This window comes from Nannospalax galili, unplaced genomic scaffold (genome assembly GCF_000622305.1).
Source record: "Nannospalax galili isolate Female #2095 unplaced genomic scaffold, S.galili_v1.0 scaffold265, whole genome shotgun sequence".
In the NCBI taxonomy this organism is placed as follows: Eukaryota; Metazoa; Chordata; class Mammalia; order Rodentia; family Spalacidae; genus Nannospalax; species Nannospalax galili.
The window spans coordinates 483472-501050 of NW_008353747.1; the positions used below are offsets into that span (position 1 = coordinate 483472).

General features: G+C 49.5%; 1 protein-coding gene across 3 annotated transcripts; it reads left to right on the forward strand.

Moving 5' to 3' along the window:
• Window positions 1-1668: 1668 nt before the first annotated feature.
• Window positions 1669-13999, forward strand: Scn2b (sodium voltage-gated channel beta subunit 2). Of its 3 annotated transcripts, XM_008850905.2 has the most exons (5): window positions 1906-1925; window positions 8518-8700; window positions 9077-9243; window positions 9525-9735; window positions 10310-13999. In XM_008850905.2, exons 3-5 carry the CDS (start codon window positions 9094-9096, stop codon window positions 10507-10509), a joined length of 561 nt encoding a protein of 186 aa, XP_008849127.1. In that variant the 5' UTR covers window positions 1906-1925; window positions 8518-8700; window positions 9077-9093; the 3' UTR covers window positions 10510-13999. The 3 variants fall into 3 exon arrangements, with proteins under 3 accessions (XP_008849126.1, XP_008849127.1, XP_029410823.1); XM_008850904.1 differs by lacking the exon at window positions 8518-8700 and having other exon boundaries at window positions 1669-1925; XM_029554963.1 differs by lacking the exons at window positions 1906-1925; window positions 8518-8700 and adding an exon at window positions 5071-5144.
• Window positions 14000-17579: the final 3580 nt, after the last annotated feature.

Sequence of the window (17579 nt, forward strand, 5' to 3'; positions counted from 1 at the left end):
TGCCAATGTAGCCCTCTGGGGACACCTGTGAGCTGCACCCCATGGAAGAGGGCTGGGGCCCTAGGATGGTAGGGATGGGACCTGTGAGGGTCCTGGGGGAGACTTTCTCTTTTCCCTGAAATTCCCACTTCTGAGCTGTGGCTCTATGGAGGAGCCCCTGGAGCTAGCCCCTATATTGATATGACAGAGGTACTGGGTCAGGGTCTGTGCCTGATCAGGACTTAGGCAAGCAGAGACTTTAAACTGTCACTCCTCTGCTTTCTCAGAACTCTGCCTTGAAGCTCCAGCTGGCTTTGCATCAGCTTCAGAGACCTGACTGGATCTTAGTTCCTTTTGTTTGTGGTTTTGTTTTGTTGTTTTACTTTTTTTTTTTTTTCTGTCGTTTTGAGACAGGGTCTCCCTGTAGCCCCAGCTAGCCTGGAACTCACTATGTAGACCAGGCTGGCCTCTAACTCACAAAGATCCTCCTGAGTGCTGGGATTAAAGGTGTGCACCACCATTCTGGGCTTGTTTTACATTTTTATCTTTCCAGTTCCCTGTCCAGATACTTTAGTTCCTTCAGGCCTGTCCCTATGCAGCAGTTGCCTCCTGATTAGTGAATATCAACTCTCAGCCTGGACTGTGCAGAACACCCATACACCCTTCACGGCCTGCCCCTGTGACGCCCACTTCCCCCATCTATTTCCCCCCTGGGATTTATTTATTTATTTATTTTTATGTGCATGAGTATCCATTAATATAATCAATACCCAATCTATATTTACTTTCCTCCAGTTGTCTAAAAAATATCCTTTTCCCATTAATTTGTTTGTATCAGGGACTCGCAAAGATTCATGTTCTATTCCATCGTAAAATGTCTTGGGTTTTGACACCAGCCTTCACATGTTCTGTTTTCCATGGAAATGTTAGAACGATGAGGAAGCATTACTTCCTGAAACTCCCCATCTCACTTCCCTGATCTCTTCCCAAATAACAGAACATTGCTTTCCTTTCTGGGGGATGTGTGTGTGTGTGTGCGTGTGTGTGTGTGTGTGCGTGTGCGTGTGTGTGTGTGTGTGTGTGTGTGTGTGTGTGTAAGTGAATGTTAAGTGAGCGTGTATGCACCGTGGCGTGTGTATGGAGGTCAGAGGATAACTTGCAGGAAGATCTCTTTTTCTACCATGTGGGTTCCAGGGGATTGAACTGAAGTGGTCAGGCTTGGCAACAGGCACCTCCACTGGCTGAACCATCTTACTGGCCCTTGGGGGTGTTTTTAAATGATGAAAAGAGCTTCTTTATAACAGTTTTGAAATAACTGATTGCTCTTTCTTTGTCTCTCTGTATCTGTCTTTCTTTGTCTCTTCAGAAGGATCTTGCTATATATCCTAGGCTGGCCTCAAACTCATGGCAATCCTCCTTCTGCCTCCCTAGTGCTAGGATTTACAGGCATTTGCCACAATGCCTGATTCCCTCTAACACTTTTCAAAATCTAAAAATTATTCCACATGTTGTAGAAAGGCAAGATTTGACTTAGTTCTGGTTTCAGAGAGTGAAAATTTCGGGCAACTTTGTTTTTTCCAGAAAGACTTTTTTTATGCCCTCCCACCTGCTTTCTGAAATCCACCAACCACAATATTTACTCCATCCCCCTTTTTCTCTCTTTCCCTTACACACCACCCCCCTCTCTTTTTAGCAGCCACATACAAGTCGGCCATATTAGAGAGATGGAAATAAAGCTTCCTTAATGTTGTCTATGTCTTTGAAGTACATCCGTGCATTTTCTTTTTTAGCATCTAACCATTCCTCCCTCGTGGTCCTTTGGTCCCTCAATCACCCTTTCCCATAGCCCACCTGCCTAACATCTCAGTCTTTGAAAATGCACAGGGATGCCTGGCTACCTCGCCCTGCCTTCAGTCTCACGGGGCTCAGTCTGTTTTTCACTTTGGGTAAGTTAGACCCACATCTGCATGCTCCTGAGGGTTCAGAAATGCAGCTGCAGTTGAAAGAGGAGGGGGCAGGGGCAGGAGGGAAGGAAGACATTGTTAGCGCTTCCCTCTGTCCTTGGGAAGGGGTGTGCTGGGGACTGGGGGCATTGCTGGAACTGCTTAATGCTGGGGCTGCTTGGTCACAGAAATGTTGCTTAGGGGCTGGGTGTTGCTTGGGGGGTGAAAATGATCAAAATGATCTACTTTGGGTTCCCATGAAGTAGACCCATGTGGGGGGGTGGGGCAGGGGCAGAACTAGGATGCTTTGCAGTCCCTTCAAGGATATATAGTGTCCTGGGACTGGCTGGTTTCTTAAGAGATTCTTTTGTGAACCTTGCTCCCTGAAATCCAGCAGATTTAAAGTATTAGAAGACAGTGTTCTGGAGAGTTGGGGGCAGAAAGTTGAGGCTGGATCTGGCTTCCAGAAAGTCTGTCACACAGATTTGTTGGAATGTGTGTGGGAGTAGGTGGGGAGTAGGCTTGAGGATGGGCTCTGGGTTGGGAGGAGAGCTGCCTGCCCAGCGCAGGTGCCAATGGAGAAGGCACCCCTGGCTTGGGTCAGATGGAATGAAAGGGGGCTCAGGTGAAGCGATCCAGGAAAAATAGAGAAAAATAAATAGAACCTATGGCTGGGAAGGGTGTGGCCCTCTACAACCAGTCTTAGAACTATCCAGCCCAACCTTGCAGACCACCCTGTCCTATGGTCCTAATACTAGCTTCATATCTGAACACTCACAGACTTCATGGTAGGCAGGTAGGTGGGCTGCAAAGTTATTTGTAAGCCTGCTTGTGTGTGTGTGTGTGTGTGTGTGTGTGTGTGTGTGTGTGTGTGTATATTTCTGAGACAGGGTCTCACTATGTAGGATGGTATGGAATTTACTATGTAACCGGGCTGGCTGGAATTTGCAGCAATCCTCCTGCCTCTGCCTCCTGAGTACTGGGATTACAGGTGAAGGCCACCACCAAGGACTGTAAACCTGCTTTAGAGATAGTTTTATTCTTGCTCCTGAACTTCCTCAGCAGTGGCTGAGGGTCAAGTCCAAGGATTGTAGGTGGGATTATGCCTCATCACAAATCTCTCCTCTTCTCTCTCTCTCTCTCTCTCCCTCCCTCCCTCCTTCCCTCCCTCCCTCCCTCCCTCCCTCTATCTGTTGGGTATTAGGCTGGAGTGCTAAACAGAGACATACAGAACTCCTGGCAGCCTGCAAGATTAGTCTCTAACAATTTCCTTCTTGTGGAAGCTTGGAATTAGACTTGGGTTTAAAATTGCCTTTATGCTTTACTTCATAATCATGGGCAAAATGCTAACCCCTCTAAGTGCAAGTTCTTTCACGGGTAACTGGAGATTGCTTTCTGCCTGATGAACTTGTAGGGAGGGGCCAGTGATGAACACCTTCCATAAGCCCAGGCACAGTGTATCCTGTTTGGTCTTCACAGTTGTTGTTTGAGGTACATACTATGATTATGTTCATGTGGCAGGACAAAAATACAGGCACAGAGAAGGTAAGTAATCTGTCCAATAAGATCACATGACTAGCATAAGGAAGCTGAGATTTGAACTCTCTCACATGTCTGACTTGCACATTCTCTTAAACATTGGATTCTACTGCCCCCAGTGTTCAAGAAAGGGTACTGATCTATTAGCAGTGATTGATGGAAATTGATGGAAAACTCTGTAGTGCAGGCTAAGAGATGGGGAGGTGGATAAGTTGTCTCCCAGAAAATCCAGAGCCAGAGGACAGAGTCCCTTGCTCAGGAGTTAGCCAGGGTTTCATGCCAGATGGACTGCCTGTTACAGTCATACCTAAGTGAAGTGAATATCTAAGGGGCTCTGGGAACAGGACCAGAAGACCTGGGCTTGGGGAACATGTCTTGGATGAAGAGATTTGTGCATCAGGGCTTAAGAGGTAGTGGGAAGATGTGGAGACTTCCGATAGATCTGCAGGAGTGGAGACCTTAAATTTGAAGCATGCCTCTGGTACCCCATACTCTGGGCAGTGGAACTTGGGTGGCTGTAACAGCATCCATCACTACAGATGATAGGAGGGGCAGTATGTTAGGGGTGGGGCATGTGGGGATGACTGTAGAGGTGGCAAAGAGAAAGGCCAGGCTGAGAAACCAACGGTACCCATGCTAGAAGCACAAGAGACTAGTTTTTGGCTTGAGATGTTTGGAATGATTTGGCTCCCTTGGGCGCTTCTCAAGACCATCAATTTTTCAGTTGCTGGTCTGGTCATCAAAATATGAATTATGTAAGAGGGAGCTTAGAAAGTGGAGTCTGGTCCTCACTCAAGCCTACTGCACATAGTTCCTACTGGGGGCAGAACCTAGACTTGGGAGTAAAGTGCTTTTTTTTCCCGGCAGTAAAGTTTTACTGAGCACTTGCTACATGCTATATGGCATTCTGGGTGCCAAGGACATCAAGATGAATAAGAATGAGTTCACCAGAGCCTCTTGAGGGACACAGGCACAAACAACAGAAATGCAACACTGTATGTACCATAAGGACATACAGTCATAATAATCCTAGAAGCAACCTTTTGCTAACTGCTGTGTGCTAGGCAGTGTGCTTAGCTTATACATGCAGCAGGTTGTTTAATTCTCGTAATGGCCCCAGGGTGAAGGGGGCTACTGTCGCCTTTCCAGAGCCCTATTACTGTCTCCTGCATTACTGTGGAGACTGAGGTGCTGGAAGGTTATCAGTCTCACCCTAGACATACAGGGGCTCTTAGGGAACCAGTCTTGGTTACTACACCACTCTGCCTCCACATCATGTGGAAGAGATATGAACAGGACCAGGGGAAGGACCAGGCAGTGGGAAGACTGTGTCTTAAAAGTGAAATCTGGGGGTGCTGTGGAAGAACCCCAGTGCAGACAGAGAACAAACTTCTCAACCTGAAGCAAAAACATGTCTGAAGGCCTGGTGGAGGGAAGGAGAGGAAAGTCAGAACTCTGGGGTCACTGGAATAAGGATGTGTGGAGGGATGGGAGCTTGTGGGAGACCAGGCTGGGAATTGCAGCTAAGTTCCTGGTGGCAAAGGGCTTAGAAGTTGTGCCCAGGAGCGGGAACTCTGCCCTAAAAACAGCAGGGAGCCCCTGGAGACTTGGAGGTGAGGACAGAGGACAGCTTGCTTCTGGCTACCTGGGGACCCTGGACAGGAAGAGTGCATGGAAAGGCAGGTGAGTAATTGGGGCAGGATTTCACATTTGCCCGGGAGGCAGGACTGCCCCAGAAGATTGCCTTTCTGTTATTTTTTTCTCTTCTTTTTTTCCTTTCTTTTTCTTTTAAATTGTGGTAGGGCTGGAAGGAGAAGTGAAGGTTTTTCATTTTCAGACCCTGGGCAAGACAGATTTGGCAGATGAGCCCAGTTTCAGGGTCTCTGCAGGATGAACCAGGTAGAACTGGGGATGACTGGGGCCTGCGGGACTTAGTTGTATGGTGGCGATGGGGTGTCCAGCACTGATGGTGTCTGGAGCTGAGTCAGAAGCTGCACCTGTACTGTGTCCCTTTGCTCATTATTGCCTTCCTATGTACTGGAAATCATGATCTCGAGATCTCAGACCTGGTCCTAAGTGGGACTTTAGGAATGTTGTGGTTGCCCCTCTTAAGAGAAGTTCTTTAACAGGACACTGCCTGCTGGGGACCCTGCCTAGAACCAGGGGCTAGACCATATAGACATTAGGAGCTCTGTTTGCTGGGACACATGAGAACGACAACCATATAACCCCTCCCCCTATCTTCAACCCCTTATCTCAACCTTGTCTGGAGCCAGGGTCTGAACCCAGGCAGCATGGATTCCAGTTCTAATTTTGTCATTTCCTGGCTGTGGACTCGGGCTACTCATTTAATTTCTTTGTGCCCCATTTCCTCATCTGAAAAGTGGTGGGTGACAGTTGTGCGTACTCAGCAGGTAGCATGTGGAATGCCCGAAAAGCGTGTCAGCACTTTGGTGGTGGTTGTGATGAAGACCTGTCTGTGGGCCTGGATCCATCTATTTTTTTCCCGAAGCGGTACAATTCATCAGGAGACCGGGCTCTTGCTCACAGCTCTGACCTTGAGCAATGCTTTCTTGAACTGTGGGAGGCCTCGCCCAAGCCTCTGGGATTCTGGTGAAGCCTCTGGCTGAATCTTGGACCAGCAGGCAGCAGCCACATTCCTGGCCTCAGCTTGTCGTTATTCTGTGTGCCTTATGGCACCTCTTTCCTCACAGGTAACAGGATGGCACTAGATCCCTAAGGCTCTCCTAGCTTTGGCTCCCTTTAGTTTGATGATCCCCCACCCCGTACCCCTTTTCTTTCCTCTGGCAGATGAGCCTTGCGTATTGACCTCTATGGCCACTAGAGGGCACACGCATCCCATTTGATGCCTCTTGCAGGGTGCGTGTAGGGGGAATCCGCATTGCACCTCTCTCCGGGTCCCCTCACACCAGCCAGAAAAGATCCCTGGTTCCTCCACAACTCTGCCTGACACAGTGATATGCCTGATCCTTCTACAGGAGATAAAGGGGGGTATCTGGTGGGGTTCAAGTTCAAACTGCTGAGGCGGGACGGAGACCGACTGAGGGGGGTGGACTTCACAGAGCCAGCTGGTTGTATAGCACATTGCTTTTTTGGTGTGTGGGGGGTACTGAGAAGGTGGTAGCCCTTTCTAAAGAAGGAGCTGGAGAGGCTGGCACCAGCATAGAAGGTAAACTCAGGACGAACCTCCAGCCGTTCCTTCCCTCAGATTTCTCAGCCTCTGCAGGGTGGGGGCGGTGTTGGTATTTTCTGCACACCTCCTCCTTTCCTGGCGCTGTACCAGGTGCTTTTGACTGGATATGAAGGTGCAAGAGCTAGGAGCTGGGTTGTGTTCCTCCTGGCAGGGGCCCCATCAGCTTCTCTAGTTGGTACCCCTTTTCTGAATATTTCAGTGCACACCTGGAGTTGTTGGCCCTGCAAGTGAGGTCCATATGCCTGAACCCGTCTTCAAAGCTCAGTGGGGACCTGCTGGGCCAGCAGTTTAGAGAACCTCCTATCCTTAAGTCCTGAGGCTTTCTGGGTCCCTTGTCCTTGGGATGCGCTGAGCAGAAGGATGCTTTGGGCAGACTTTGCTTCTTGGCCTGCAGGCTGGGGCACTGCTGCTTCTGGGGGTGGGGCCAGTAGCATTGTGTAAACAGTATAAGAACTAGGAGCCCCACAGCCTGGCTTCTTAACCAGATCTGGGGTTATCCCAGGGGGCTGACTGGAAGGGTCAGTCTCCAAGGTACCCTCAGGCCTGGAGACTCCCTCTACCCCACCTCTGAAGCCCTTTCTGGTCCCAAAGCAGAACCGAGAAGGAGAACCAAGGTTTGCTGAACACCTAGCACTTATTTTAGCTATCCTCTCTGCCCAGAGATGGGTGTCATGAGCTGGGTTTAAGGAGGAGGAGGATGAACACAGGGAGGTGAAGGAATCTGCCTTCATTCTCACGACTGACTGAGGCTAGAGCTGGAATAGGGCTCCTTGTTTCTGCCCCTATCTGTAGCTGTAATTCTCACCTTGCCTACTTCCCAGCTGTCCCTGGCCACCCTCAAGCCTTTTAGTGACTTTATGACTCAGTGGAATATTTCCCCACTCCATAGACTGGCCCCAACAGTCTGTTAGCTCTTTTTCAGATGTCTGAAGGTCATCCCAGCCAGGGAATGTTGCCCTTGAAATTCCTTGAGACTTGGAATTCGATCCCCTCCAAACTTCAAATGGCTCTATCCTTCTTTTAAGTTAGGTGCTACCTAAATGTTATTCTCTGAGAGCCCTGTTCCCTGACCGTCTTAAATAAAACAACTCCCCGCTGCCTCACTTTAATCCTTATAGCCCATGCCAAGTGTCACTCCCAACAACCATATTCTTATTTTTGTTACTGTTGTTGCTAGATGTCCCCTCACCAGAATACAAGCCCCATGATGCAGTGACTCTGCCTCACACTAACCTAACAACCCCCAGGACCTAAGCACCTGGTGTATAGTAAATGATTTACGTATATTTGGCAAATGAATGAATGAGAGCTGGGGATGTGGTTTAGTTGGTCGAGTGTCTGCCTAGCAAGCATAAAGTCCTGGGTTTGCTCCCCAGTACTGAATAAACTGGGTGGGGTGGTGCACACCTGACTATATGAGGAGGCTTGCCTCAAAATAAATAAATAAATAAATAAATAAATAAATAAATAAATAAATAAAGTAAATAAATAGACCCAAAAATAAAAAATGAAAATGAGTGAATGAATGACAGGGAATGTTACTGCAGGGGGTTTAACCCAGGGCCTTGAGCATGTCAGACAATCACTCTTCTCTTGAGCTATGCCCCCAGGGCTATTAATATTTAAGTTAATATTTTGAAATGAAGTTTTTACAGACCTGACAGAGAATCTTAGAATTAAGACTAGGGCTAGGATGAGGTAGTCCTGAGTGCAACATTTGAGGAAGTATTTTTGTGCCCTTGAAAGTGAAAGTTTCCATAAATACTGGGTCCTAAGCAGCTCTGATGTTCCCCAGCCCTAGACTCTGCCTTGCTTAGAAGACCCGGGTGGCATTTTTTTCAGCTACAGTATCCAGGTCCTGGTCCAAGCCTGATGCCTCATACAGGACTCCACAGAACCTTGCATTCCCATCCTGCCACTTGCCACCTGCCACCCTGGACCAACTCTTTGCCAAGGTGTTTCCGGGCTGACACTTTGGCCCAGCAAAGATGATTGGAGGTGGTTGGAGAAGAAGGGGAAACTGAGGCAAGCACAGTGAAGCCCCTTGTTTGGCAGGGGAGTGGCACTGGTAGAACTGGGGTAGGTGGAGGGGGCTCCCAGCAGTGCTCTTGTAGAAGGCTGGAGGCCATTCAGCCATCCCAGGCCTGGTAGACAATTTGATCTGTTTCCACCTGTGCCCATGTTGCCCTCCCTGCTGTATCCTAAGGACCACACTTGGCATCCCTTATGTGCTTTGCTTTCCTACCCAACTCTTGACTAACAGCAGCAGTCAGGAGCCCAGGCTATGGCCCCCAGCTCTGCTCTGCCTCTCTCCCTCCCCTCCCCACTGGCTATAGAGGGATTACTCCCACCCCAATCCCTGTCACTCAGCACCTTCATCAGATTGTGGCTTTGTCTGCAGTGCCACCTGGGTGGAGCATGGAAGTCACGGTCCCTAACACCCTCAATATCCTCAATGGGTCTGATGCCCGCCTGTCCTGTACCTTCAACTCCTGCTATACCGTGAACCACAAACAGTTCTCCCTGAATTGGACTTACCAGGAATGTAGCAATTGCTCAGAGGAGATGGTGAGTCCTGGGTGGAGAAGGAAAATGGGGAGGCACAATCCCTGAAGCATGAAGCCTACCTTTCCCACTCCTGCTTCTGTACTGGACCAGGGCCCCAGGAACACTCTGGGTGGGCTGTCTCTTGGCTTAAGACATGAGGTTACCACAACTGGGTGGTATTTCTGGGGTTAACTCCCTTACTTCCCCTGTGGAAGATTGCCTGGGAGGAGGGCACGTCTCCACTGTCCTCAGAGCCCCTTGTTCATGCGACTGCCCATGCTGTCCTCTACCTCACTCCGCAGTTCCTCCAGTTCCGCATGAAGATCATTAATCTGAAGCTGGAGAGATTCCGAGACCGTGTGGAGTTCTCTGGGAACCCTAGCAAGTATGATGTGTCAGTGACCCTGAAAAACGTGCAGCTGGAGGATGAGGGCATTTACAACTGCTATGTCACCAACCCACCAGACCGCCACCGTGGCCATGGCAAGATTTACCTGCAGGTCCTCCTGGAAGGTGAGGGTGACTGGGCTTCTAGGGATGGGGGTGCTGATTCTTCTCTAGAATTCACTTAGAGCACTTCTGGGAAGTTGTGACCCCCTAAGGTGGGAGTAGCAGCTTGTGTTGGTGGAAGGCATCCATGCCTTCCTTCTGGTCCTTGAGGGGAGAGGTTGACCATGAATATATCTCTAATAATAATGGCAGCTCTCACTCTCATTTGGTCCTCACAGATAAGAGCTATTTTATTCCCATTGTAAGGATGAGGGAACTAGGGTTAAAGGGAATAAATTATGTAATTCATATCTTCTACAATCAGATCTCAGATTCCATCTGATCTCAGTGTCCATGGTCTTCAGTATCCCCTTTTAGGGGGTAGAGGAGCTTGTTGATCCCTTGAGATTTGGGGGTGGGAATACGCAGAGGTCAAATAGTCTGGGTTGCTTTACTATGACTAAAGTCCTGTTCATGTAGAAGAGTCAAGTCAGGTCTCCCTCATACTCTGGGGAGCAGGGGTGAAGGGGTGAAGGGGTAATGGAGGATATCTCTTTTCCAGTCTCAATGCTCAGAGGCTCTGCTTTCTTTTCCTCAGAGCCCCCGGAGCGGGACTCCACAGTGGCAGTGATTGTGGGTGCCTCAGTGGGAGGATTCCTGGCTGTGGTTATCTTGGTACTGATGGTGGTCAAGTGTGTGAGGAGGAAAAAAGAGCAGAAGCTCAGCACAGATGACCTGAAGACTGAGGAGGAGGGCAAGACGGATGGCGAAGGCAACGCAGACGATGGCACCAAGTAACTGACGGTGCCGTAAAGCCCCTCCCTGTGTCCTGTCTCCCCCCACTCTCTGCCCTGTACAGTGTGACCCTGCCTGCCCTCTGTTGGTGTGCTTCTCTTGAATAGGGTCCTGGGGTCAACCTGGGGCCTCCCTGAGCACCTCACTTCCCATCCCCCACCCTATACCAAGGGTGACCCACCTCCCTTCCATCTGAGAACTGCCATGCATCTGGGATGAGTGGGCCCTGGGGAGAGCAGACAAGGGCTCCAGCCTGCCAGTCTCTGAAAAGTCGGGAGGCATGCATGGAGTCCCAAAGAAAGGATGGGGGGAGGGCAGTGGAGAAAGAGGTCATCTCGCCCAGGGCTTGGTTTGGTGGTGGCTTCAGAGAGGACTGGGAGGTGGTGGGGAGGGTGTCCTGTTCTGACCAGGGTCATCTTGGGAAGGCCTCGTGGTGGCTTTGCTGTGCTCCTCTGGCTGCTCCCAGCCCAGATCAACTATCAGGCTGGGGTGAAGGTGGGATCCTAACCTTTGTGGGGGCATATTAAAGGGATGACTGTGCATTTCCAGGGCACTCAAGGAAAGCTATGGCTGAGGCAGGTCTGGACATGAGGCTTGGCCCGGGGAGCTCTGTTCTGACCTTGTTTCCATTGTTAGCTGCTCCCCCAGGAGACTCTGGTTTGCTGTTGGCTACTGGTTGCTTGGGGGATGCTGGCAGGGACAATACTGGAAAAGCAGCTGCAGGTAGGATGGTGCCCCACCCTAAGGACTCACCAACAAGAGTCCTGGGTCAAAAACTGGCTGAGGGACCAAGGGGTTTCATGAAAAAAGTTTGGCTGCAAGACTACCTTCTCTGACAAGGCCCTGACCAGCAGGAGCAGGAGCAGGAGCCGAGGCTCAGAACTGAGGGGGCCCCTAGGTGTAGGGGGCAACTTCCAGCAGGGCTTCAATTTGGGGGTTTCCAGCTGCCCTCTGCAGGGCTTTCATCTGACTTTTGGCAAGAGGAAGATAGGGAAGGCCGGAGGGAAGTGTGAGAGGAGGCTTTGGAGCCTCTGAGCCCTGCCCCACAGCTCACTTTGTGGGGAAGAAAGTAGCGTGTGTGGGACACCAACTTCACTGCTGTTCTGCTCCTTCTGAGGAAACTGTTTAAGCCTGGAGAGAGGGAGAAAGGCAGGCAGAAACTGCCAAGCAGAGACTACAATGTTGGAAGACCCTCAGATGATAACTAGCCCAGTCCCTCCTACCACAGATGGGGAAACTGAGGGTCCCACCCCTGTTCTGGCTTCTCCACCTCCAGTTTGAATAAACTGAGCTTCCTGGTGGGAGACCCTCTGGGACCTGGGAGGCATGTGTGTGGTACATCTAGCCCTGCTACCCTCCCTGGAGCTCAAGTGGCCCCTATAAGCTCAGGGAGTTAGCTGTCTAGGCTTGGGAAATGAGTGTGGTGGAGAAAAGACCACGATAGTCTCAGGGACCAACCCTTGCCTCTGCCCATCAGATGGCCAACTAGAAGACAGAATGATAGCAGACAAGAGGTTCAGCTTAATTCACTTCACTTCAACAACCATTTATTGAGTGCCTGCTCTGTGTCAGGCACTGTACTGGGTGCCAGGGCTGCATCCAAAGCCATAACAGAGTTGGAAACTGCCAGATCAGCACTGTAGGACCAAGATTCATTTTTTTGGTGCATTTACTTCCATCTCTGCAGCCACTGCTTCCATGATGAGAGCTAGGGGAGAAGGAAGGGGCTCTAGAACCTGGGGCTCAGGAAGGTTAAGAGTTCAACGGAGGAGAGAAGGTACCACTTAGGAGGGCTGAAGAGGCCAGGTAGGGTGGGTGTGAAGTAGGGCATGGGCACCCAGCCAGAAAGCTCCTGGGTAAGGTGAGTTTAACCCTTCTGGAAATTCTAAACTCCTTGGCTCAGTACCTAACTGCCAATTAACACACTGCCAATGGGAGTGGGCTAAGCCACCAGGATGCCTGGAGCCAGGCCTGTCCTTCAAGCCAACAGCTAGGACTGGAGAGGTGGGTGGTGGGCACCTCAAGCCAGCTGAGACCAAGGGTGGTGGCATATATTTATGCAGTTGTCATTTTTGGTCACCTTATATGTGCCCTCCTCTCTCAGGATGAGGATCTGCACTGCCAGGACATTTTTCTCTTTCTAGAACTCACTTGGGTAGGTTACCTGCAAGATCCCCTAGGGTTATTCTAAGAAATCCTGTCTCCTTTAAGAAGCTGAAGGATCCTGGGGTCTTTTTTTCTTCTTTGCCCGGACTGAGCGGGCCCGGGAAAGTAATGTCTGTTCCTGTACCTCAGGGGTCAGAGCGAATACTGCAGGGTCAGACACCATCTCTACCCCAGGTACTTGCCTTAGCATGGTCTCAGAGCTGCCTCCCACAGGGCAGTGAGACCAAGAGCAAAATGGGGCTTCTGTGAGTGGAGGTGGGGAGCTGTGAGGTGTTTCCACAACAGCCACGACTCAGCCTTGCTTCCTAGCTTATGCCAGCAAGCAGCTCTCCTGCTGCAGTGTGGAGTTCGGGCCCACTTCTGGCTGCACGCTCCCACCACTGTACTCTGCTGGTTTCAATCTGCACTGCGCTCAACCACCCCTGCCTCTCCTGCTCTCTCCAAACCCCCTCCACACACCCCATCTGTCACTTACTCCTAATTAAGGGCCACTGCAAAGAGATGGGCTGACTAACCCATGGGATTTAGCTTATAAGAACAAAGCACAATTTTTCAGGACTGAAAAATGCCTTGAGGTGCCTTGGAACTGGCTTTGGAAATAGCTCTCTGCCCCTCTAGCTGTGGACTCCTCAGTTATTCCCAGTTTATAATAAGGAAAAGCTGACTGGATCCACATTTCCTTGGGAGTCTCCATGGGGAAGTTGGGCTGGTAAATATTTACAAGGTCAGGTTAAGCAGGTAGACAACTGGAAATACTCGCCAGGTCCGGGAAGATGATTCCAGGCCATAGAAATGGCTTGGTGCAGTTGGAATGGATGATATATCAAGAACTCTTTCTTCCTACATACGTCTTAAGGATAGACAGCCTATGTCCCTTGCTGTGCCTCTTGCGATGTCTTCCTTTATTAAAGCTTGCTGATGCATTTGTACATAGCTTTTCTATATAGGTATAGATATATTATATATACAAAATATAAAACATCTCACTATGCCCACCCCAAAATTTACATTGTGGGAGAGAATGTGGGAAAAGTCACATTGTAATCATGTCTCGGTTTTTTTAATTGATTCACCAAAGGCACATTATGGAATGTTCTTTATGTTCTTTAGGGGAAAACCTGGCTGCGTAAGTACTTATACAAGTCTAGGTTTTTCATAGTGTGGTGGTTGGAGGTGGTGGTTGGGAGGGGAGAGAAACATAAACAAATGATCCTCTGTGACCTGACTACTGGGATGTATCTGCTTCTGGGAGAAGACTGGGTTTCTTTTGCAGTTTGTCTGATTGCTTGGATATGTTGGCTACAATAAACACACTGTCTCCCCTGAACATCTCTCTAGTGTGGCTTTTTTCAGGAGTGCAGAATGGGGTAGGGGAAGGTTTTGCCTGGAGCCTGATGGGAGCCCCTGATGCTCCATCCCTGGTAACACCATGTGTACTACTGGATCTGTCTATCTGAAGACCTCAAAGCTTTTGCCTTGCGAGGAAGGGGATCAACCTACTCCTCTCTCTATAGGCTTTTCATCTCTTTGCTCTTCCAGACTTCAGAGGACTCTGCCCTCCAGATGAAGCACTCTGGGACAGGTGGCTGAGCACCCACTTCTGGGAAGGCTTTCGGTTATTTCTGGGATGGAGACAACCCTCAAGCACCGAGGCTAACTGTTCTTAGGATGTTGCCTATTCTTTCTATAGACAGATGGGCCGTCCTTCCTGCTCCCCGTTTCTTCACAGTGCCTGACTAGGCAGACAGCTCTCATGGCTGCTCTGGATTCTGGAAAGATAGAGGACAGCTGGGCAGAGTCTGCGCTGATAGGGGAGGGTGGCTGCTGGGAGGAGTAGGTTGCTCTTGTCTCATCTGCATATTATATATCCTATTTCCATAGTGCTGAATCAGCCTTAAGAAGTTCAAGGGTCAGGGCTGGAGAGATTGCTCAGTGGTTAAGAGCACTGACTGCTCTTGTAGACGACCTGGGTTCAATTCCCAGCACCCACATGGTGGCTATGAACCATCCTTAACTCCAGTTCCAGGGGAATCTAAAGCCTTCTGACTCCCACAGCATTGCATGACACGGGTACACTCACATACATGCAGGCACTATACTCATACACATAAAAATAAAAATAATAAATAAAAATATTTAAAAAGAGAAGTTCAAGAGTCAGTGAGATGGCTCAGCAGGTAAAGGAGCTTGCTACAAAGCTTGACGACCTCCGTTTGATCCCCAGGACACACAAGGTAGAAGGACCCAGAACCAATTCCCACAAATTGTCCTCTGATCTACACATGTACATGTGGTACAGATACATGTACACACACACACACACACACACACACAACGTAATATAAAAAAAATAAGTTCAAGACCAAAGTCAACCTTCTGTCTATAGTCTCTACTGTTTCCGGCTTAAACTTGCCCAGTAACTGGGAAATCCATAAGTAATTAGCTCGCTTTTCTTTTGAATTTCTGCCTGTTCCCTGGGGATCCAGGGACCCTCCCTGGTAGTTAGTGGTCAGTAATATTCCAGGATTGGTAAATCTAATGGCTGTGGGGACCATAGTTGCTACTGGGTGAGACAGCAGAAAGGAGGCAGCAGTATTAATCAAAGGTGGCTTGAGAAAGAACCTTGGTTTAGGAGGATGCCTGTTCCCTGGAGCCCCTGAGTCCTTCCAAGGGTGGGGTGTCAGGGAAGGTATCTTTCTACTCAACAGAAGGAGAAATTGAGGTAAGAGACCGAGTAGAGGAGGTCCTGGAGAGTCTGGTTCCTTCCAGGGTGTCCATAGCCTCCTGACACTCAGCCAGGTCACCACCTTCCTCCTCTTGAACTTTTCTCTAAGATCACTTGGAAGACCAGGACTGGGCCTGGCTTCTGGGAGGATGGGATTCAGGCATCTGTACTACAGTGATGTCTCTGACCTGGTTGGGGCTGGGTAAGGTAGTTTTCATTGCAGCTTGTGTTGCCTTGCGGGGAAAAGACTAACCCTATGATATCCCCAGTTCAGAATTGGTCATTGGCTTCCTGAGTTCCTTAGCTAAGGTTGATGCCTTGAGGAACAAACCCAGTTGTTCCTTCACTATCCCGATGAGAGAGCCACTTGTGGGATAGGAATATGGACCTTAAGGAGTGGAGTATGCAAGTCGATATTTATAACCTCGAAGATGGGAGGGCCCCCACGAATGCGTGCCCAAGTATCAAGATCTTACAGGGGAAACTGAGGACCCGAACTTCCTAAGGCTGCATGTTTAGTCAAGCACAGAGATTTTTGTAGTGGGCTCCAGGGCTGCTGTCTTCTCTTCCCACTGCCCCCATCTAGCGCTGGGCCTGGCACTTGGCACAACTCAGGGCAGCAGCCCATGGCAGCCCAGCTCCTGACCTGCCCAACCCTAGGTAGCCTATGTTGGTATAGAAGAGGCTTATGTTTCCTCATAGCCTCAATTTTCAAAGTCAAGGATAAGAGAGGGAAAGTCATGTGGCTGACTGATGACCAAGGCAAGGCTAGAGCTTAGGTATTTCCTTTCCAGGTAGAGGCCCTCCCCAGGCTGACCCACTGTCCATGGGCAAGAAGACCTCTTTCGTTTAGCTCCACCCCTCAGAGTCCCAGATCCACACTCATTAGCCTGACTTTCCTCATGTTGGTTTGCATGCAGGCTCTTTTTAGGTCACTCTTCACTCCCTCACATTTTGCATGGGAAGGCCACCCACATACTTCAGGTGGGAGGACCCTAGCGCAGGTGGGCACCTGGATGCAGGACAGCAGAATCATGTCTCACTTGGTCTCCTGGCCCTCAATGCCTTCACCATTGGCTCAGAAGGTCCCTGCTGCAGGGTCTCTATAGGAACTGAAGAGACTCTTCTTAGAGAACCATGCTTATCACAGGTCCTCACCCTGAAGATCCTAGGTTCTTGTCCTTTCTATTTCTTCCTGGTGTCCAGGGTGCCAGCTACTCCTTAAGAAAGGCTCCTGCCACCCAGTAGGTGAGAGCTTCTGGGACCAAGGAGCAGGATATACAGCTGGGATCCAAATCTTGAATCATAACATGGTATATAGATACAGATATGTCCCCATTCCCCTGCAGAATAGAAAAGACCTCTGGCTAAGAGTAGGGAGATAAGTACTGGGGTTAGAGGTGGGGGAACAGATGAACTGAGAGTGGATGAACGGAGGTGGCAGTGGGCACTTGGTGATGCAGCTTTGCTTTTTTTTTCTGGCAATAATGACTTTGAGAATGCAGGAGGTACTCTGAAAAGGGGGACAAGCAAATGCTGGACACCCAGCTCGACTTCCTGAGGATCTATGAAAAAGGCTGTCCCTTGTAGCCCTGACAAAGTCACCTTTATGCCAACCCTAGCTGCCCCTGCTTCTTAACTGGGATTACAAACTGTTTGCCCAACAGTTTGCCCCCATCCTCCATGAGTACAAGGGCAGAGGAAGAGGATGTGCTCAGCAAGGAAGGGAAGTATGCATCTCAGCTGTTGGCCAATACACTGGCACAGGCTGTGGTCTCAGAGATCAGACTTGTCCCATTCTGTCCAAGGCAAAATACTAGGACCGGCTGGCAGAGGCAGCTATTGATGCAGTGAAAGTAAGAGCTGTGCAGACGCTGAGTTTCCCGAGGTAATGAGATCCCCATTCCAGAAAGTATTCAAGCATAAATTGGAGATGTTGTCCAGAAGATTCAAATAGCAGAGTATGTCTTTAGATAGCCTTGAAGACACTAACAAACACCCTCACAGCCTTCATTTTAAGACTCAAATGAGAGAGGCAAAATCAACTCTTGCTTGCTTGGAGCTAAATATGTCTAATGCTCAGGACCTTGTCGTCTTGTTCAGTTATGCTCTTTCCAATGCCTTGTCTGTATCCTTTATACCCCCCTATTTTTTACATTTATTTATCTATTTGTGCGGGTGT

Coding starts and splice junctions, on each gene's coding strand:
- Scn2b (XM_008850904.1), top strand. CDS start 1,856: ATGCACAGGGATGCCTGGCTACCTCGCCCTGCCTTCAGTCTCACGGGG. Junction 1,926..9,076: donor CAGTCTGTTTTTCACTTTGG/GTAAGTTAGACC, acceptor CTTTGTCTGCAG/TGCCACCTGGGTGGAGCATG. Junction 9,736..10,309: donor CCTGCAGGTCCTCCTGGAAG/GTGAGGGTGACT, acceptor TCTTTTCCTCAG/AGCCCCCGGAGCGGGACTCC.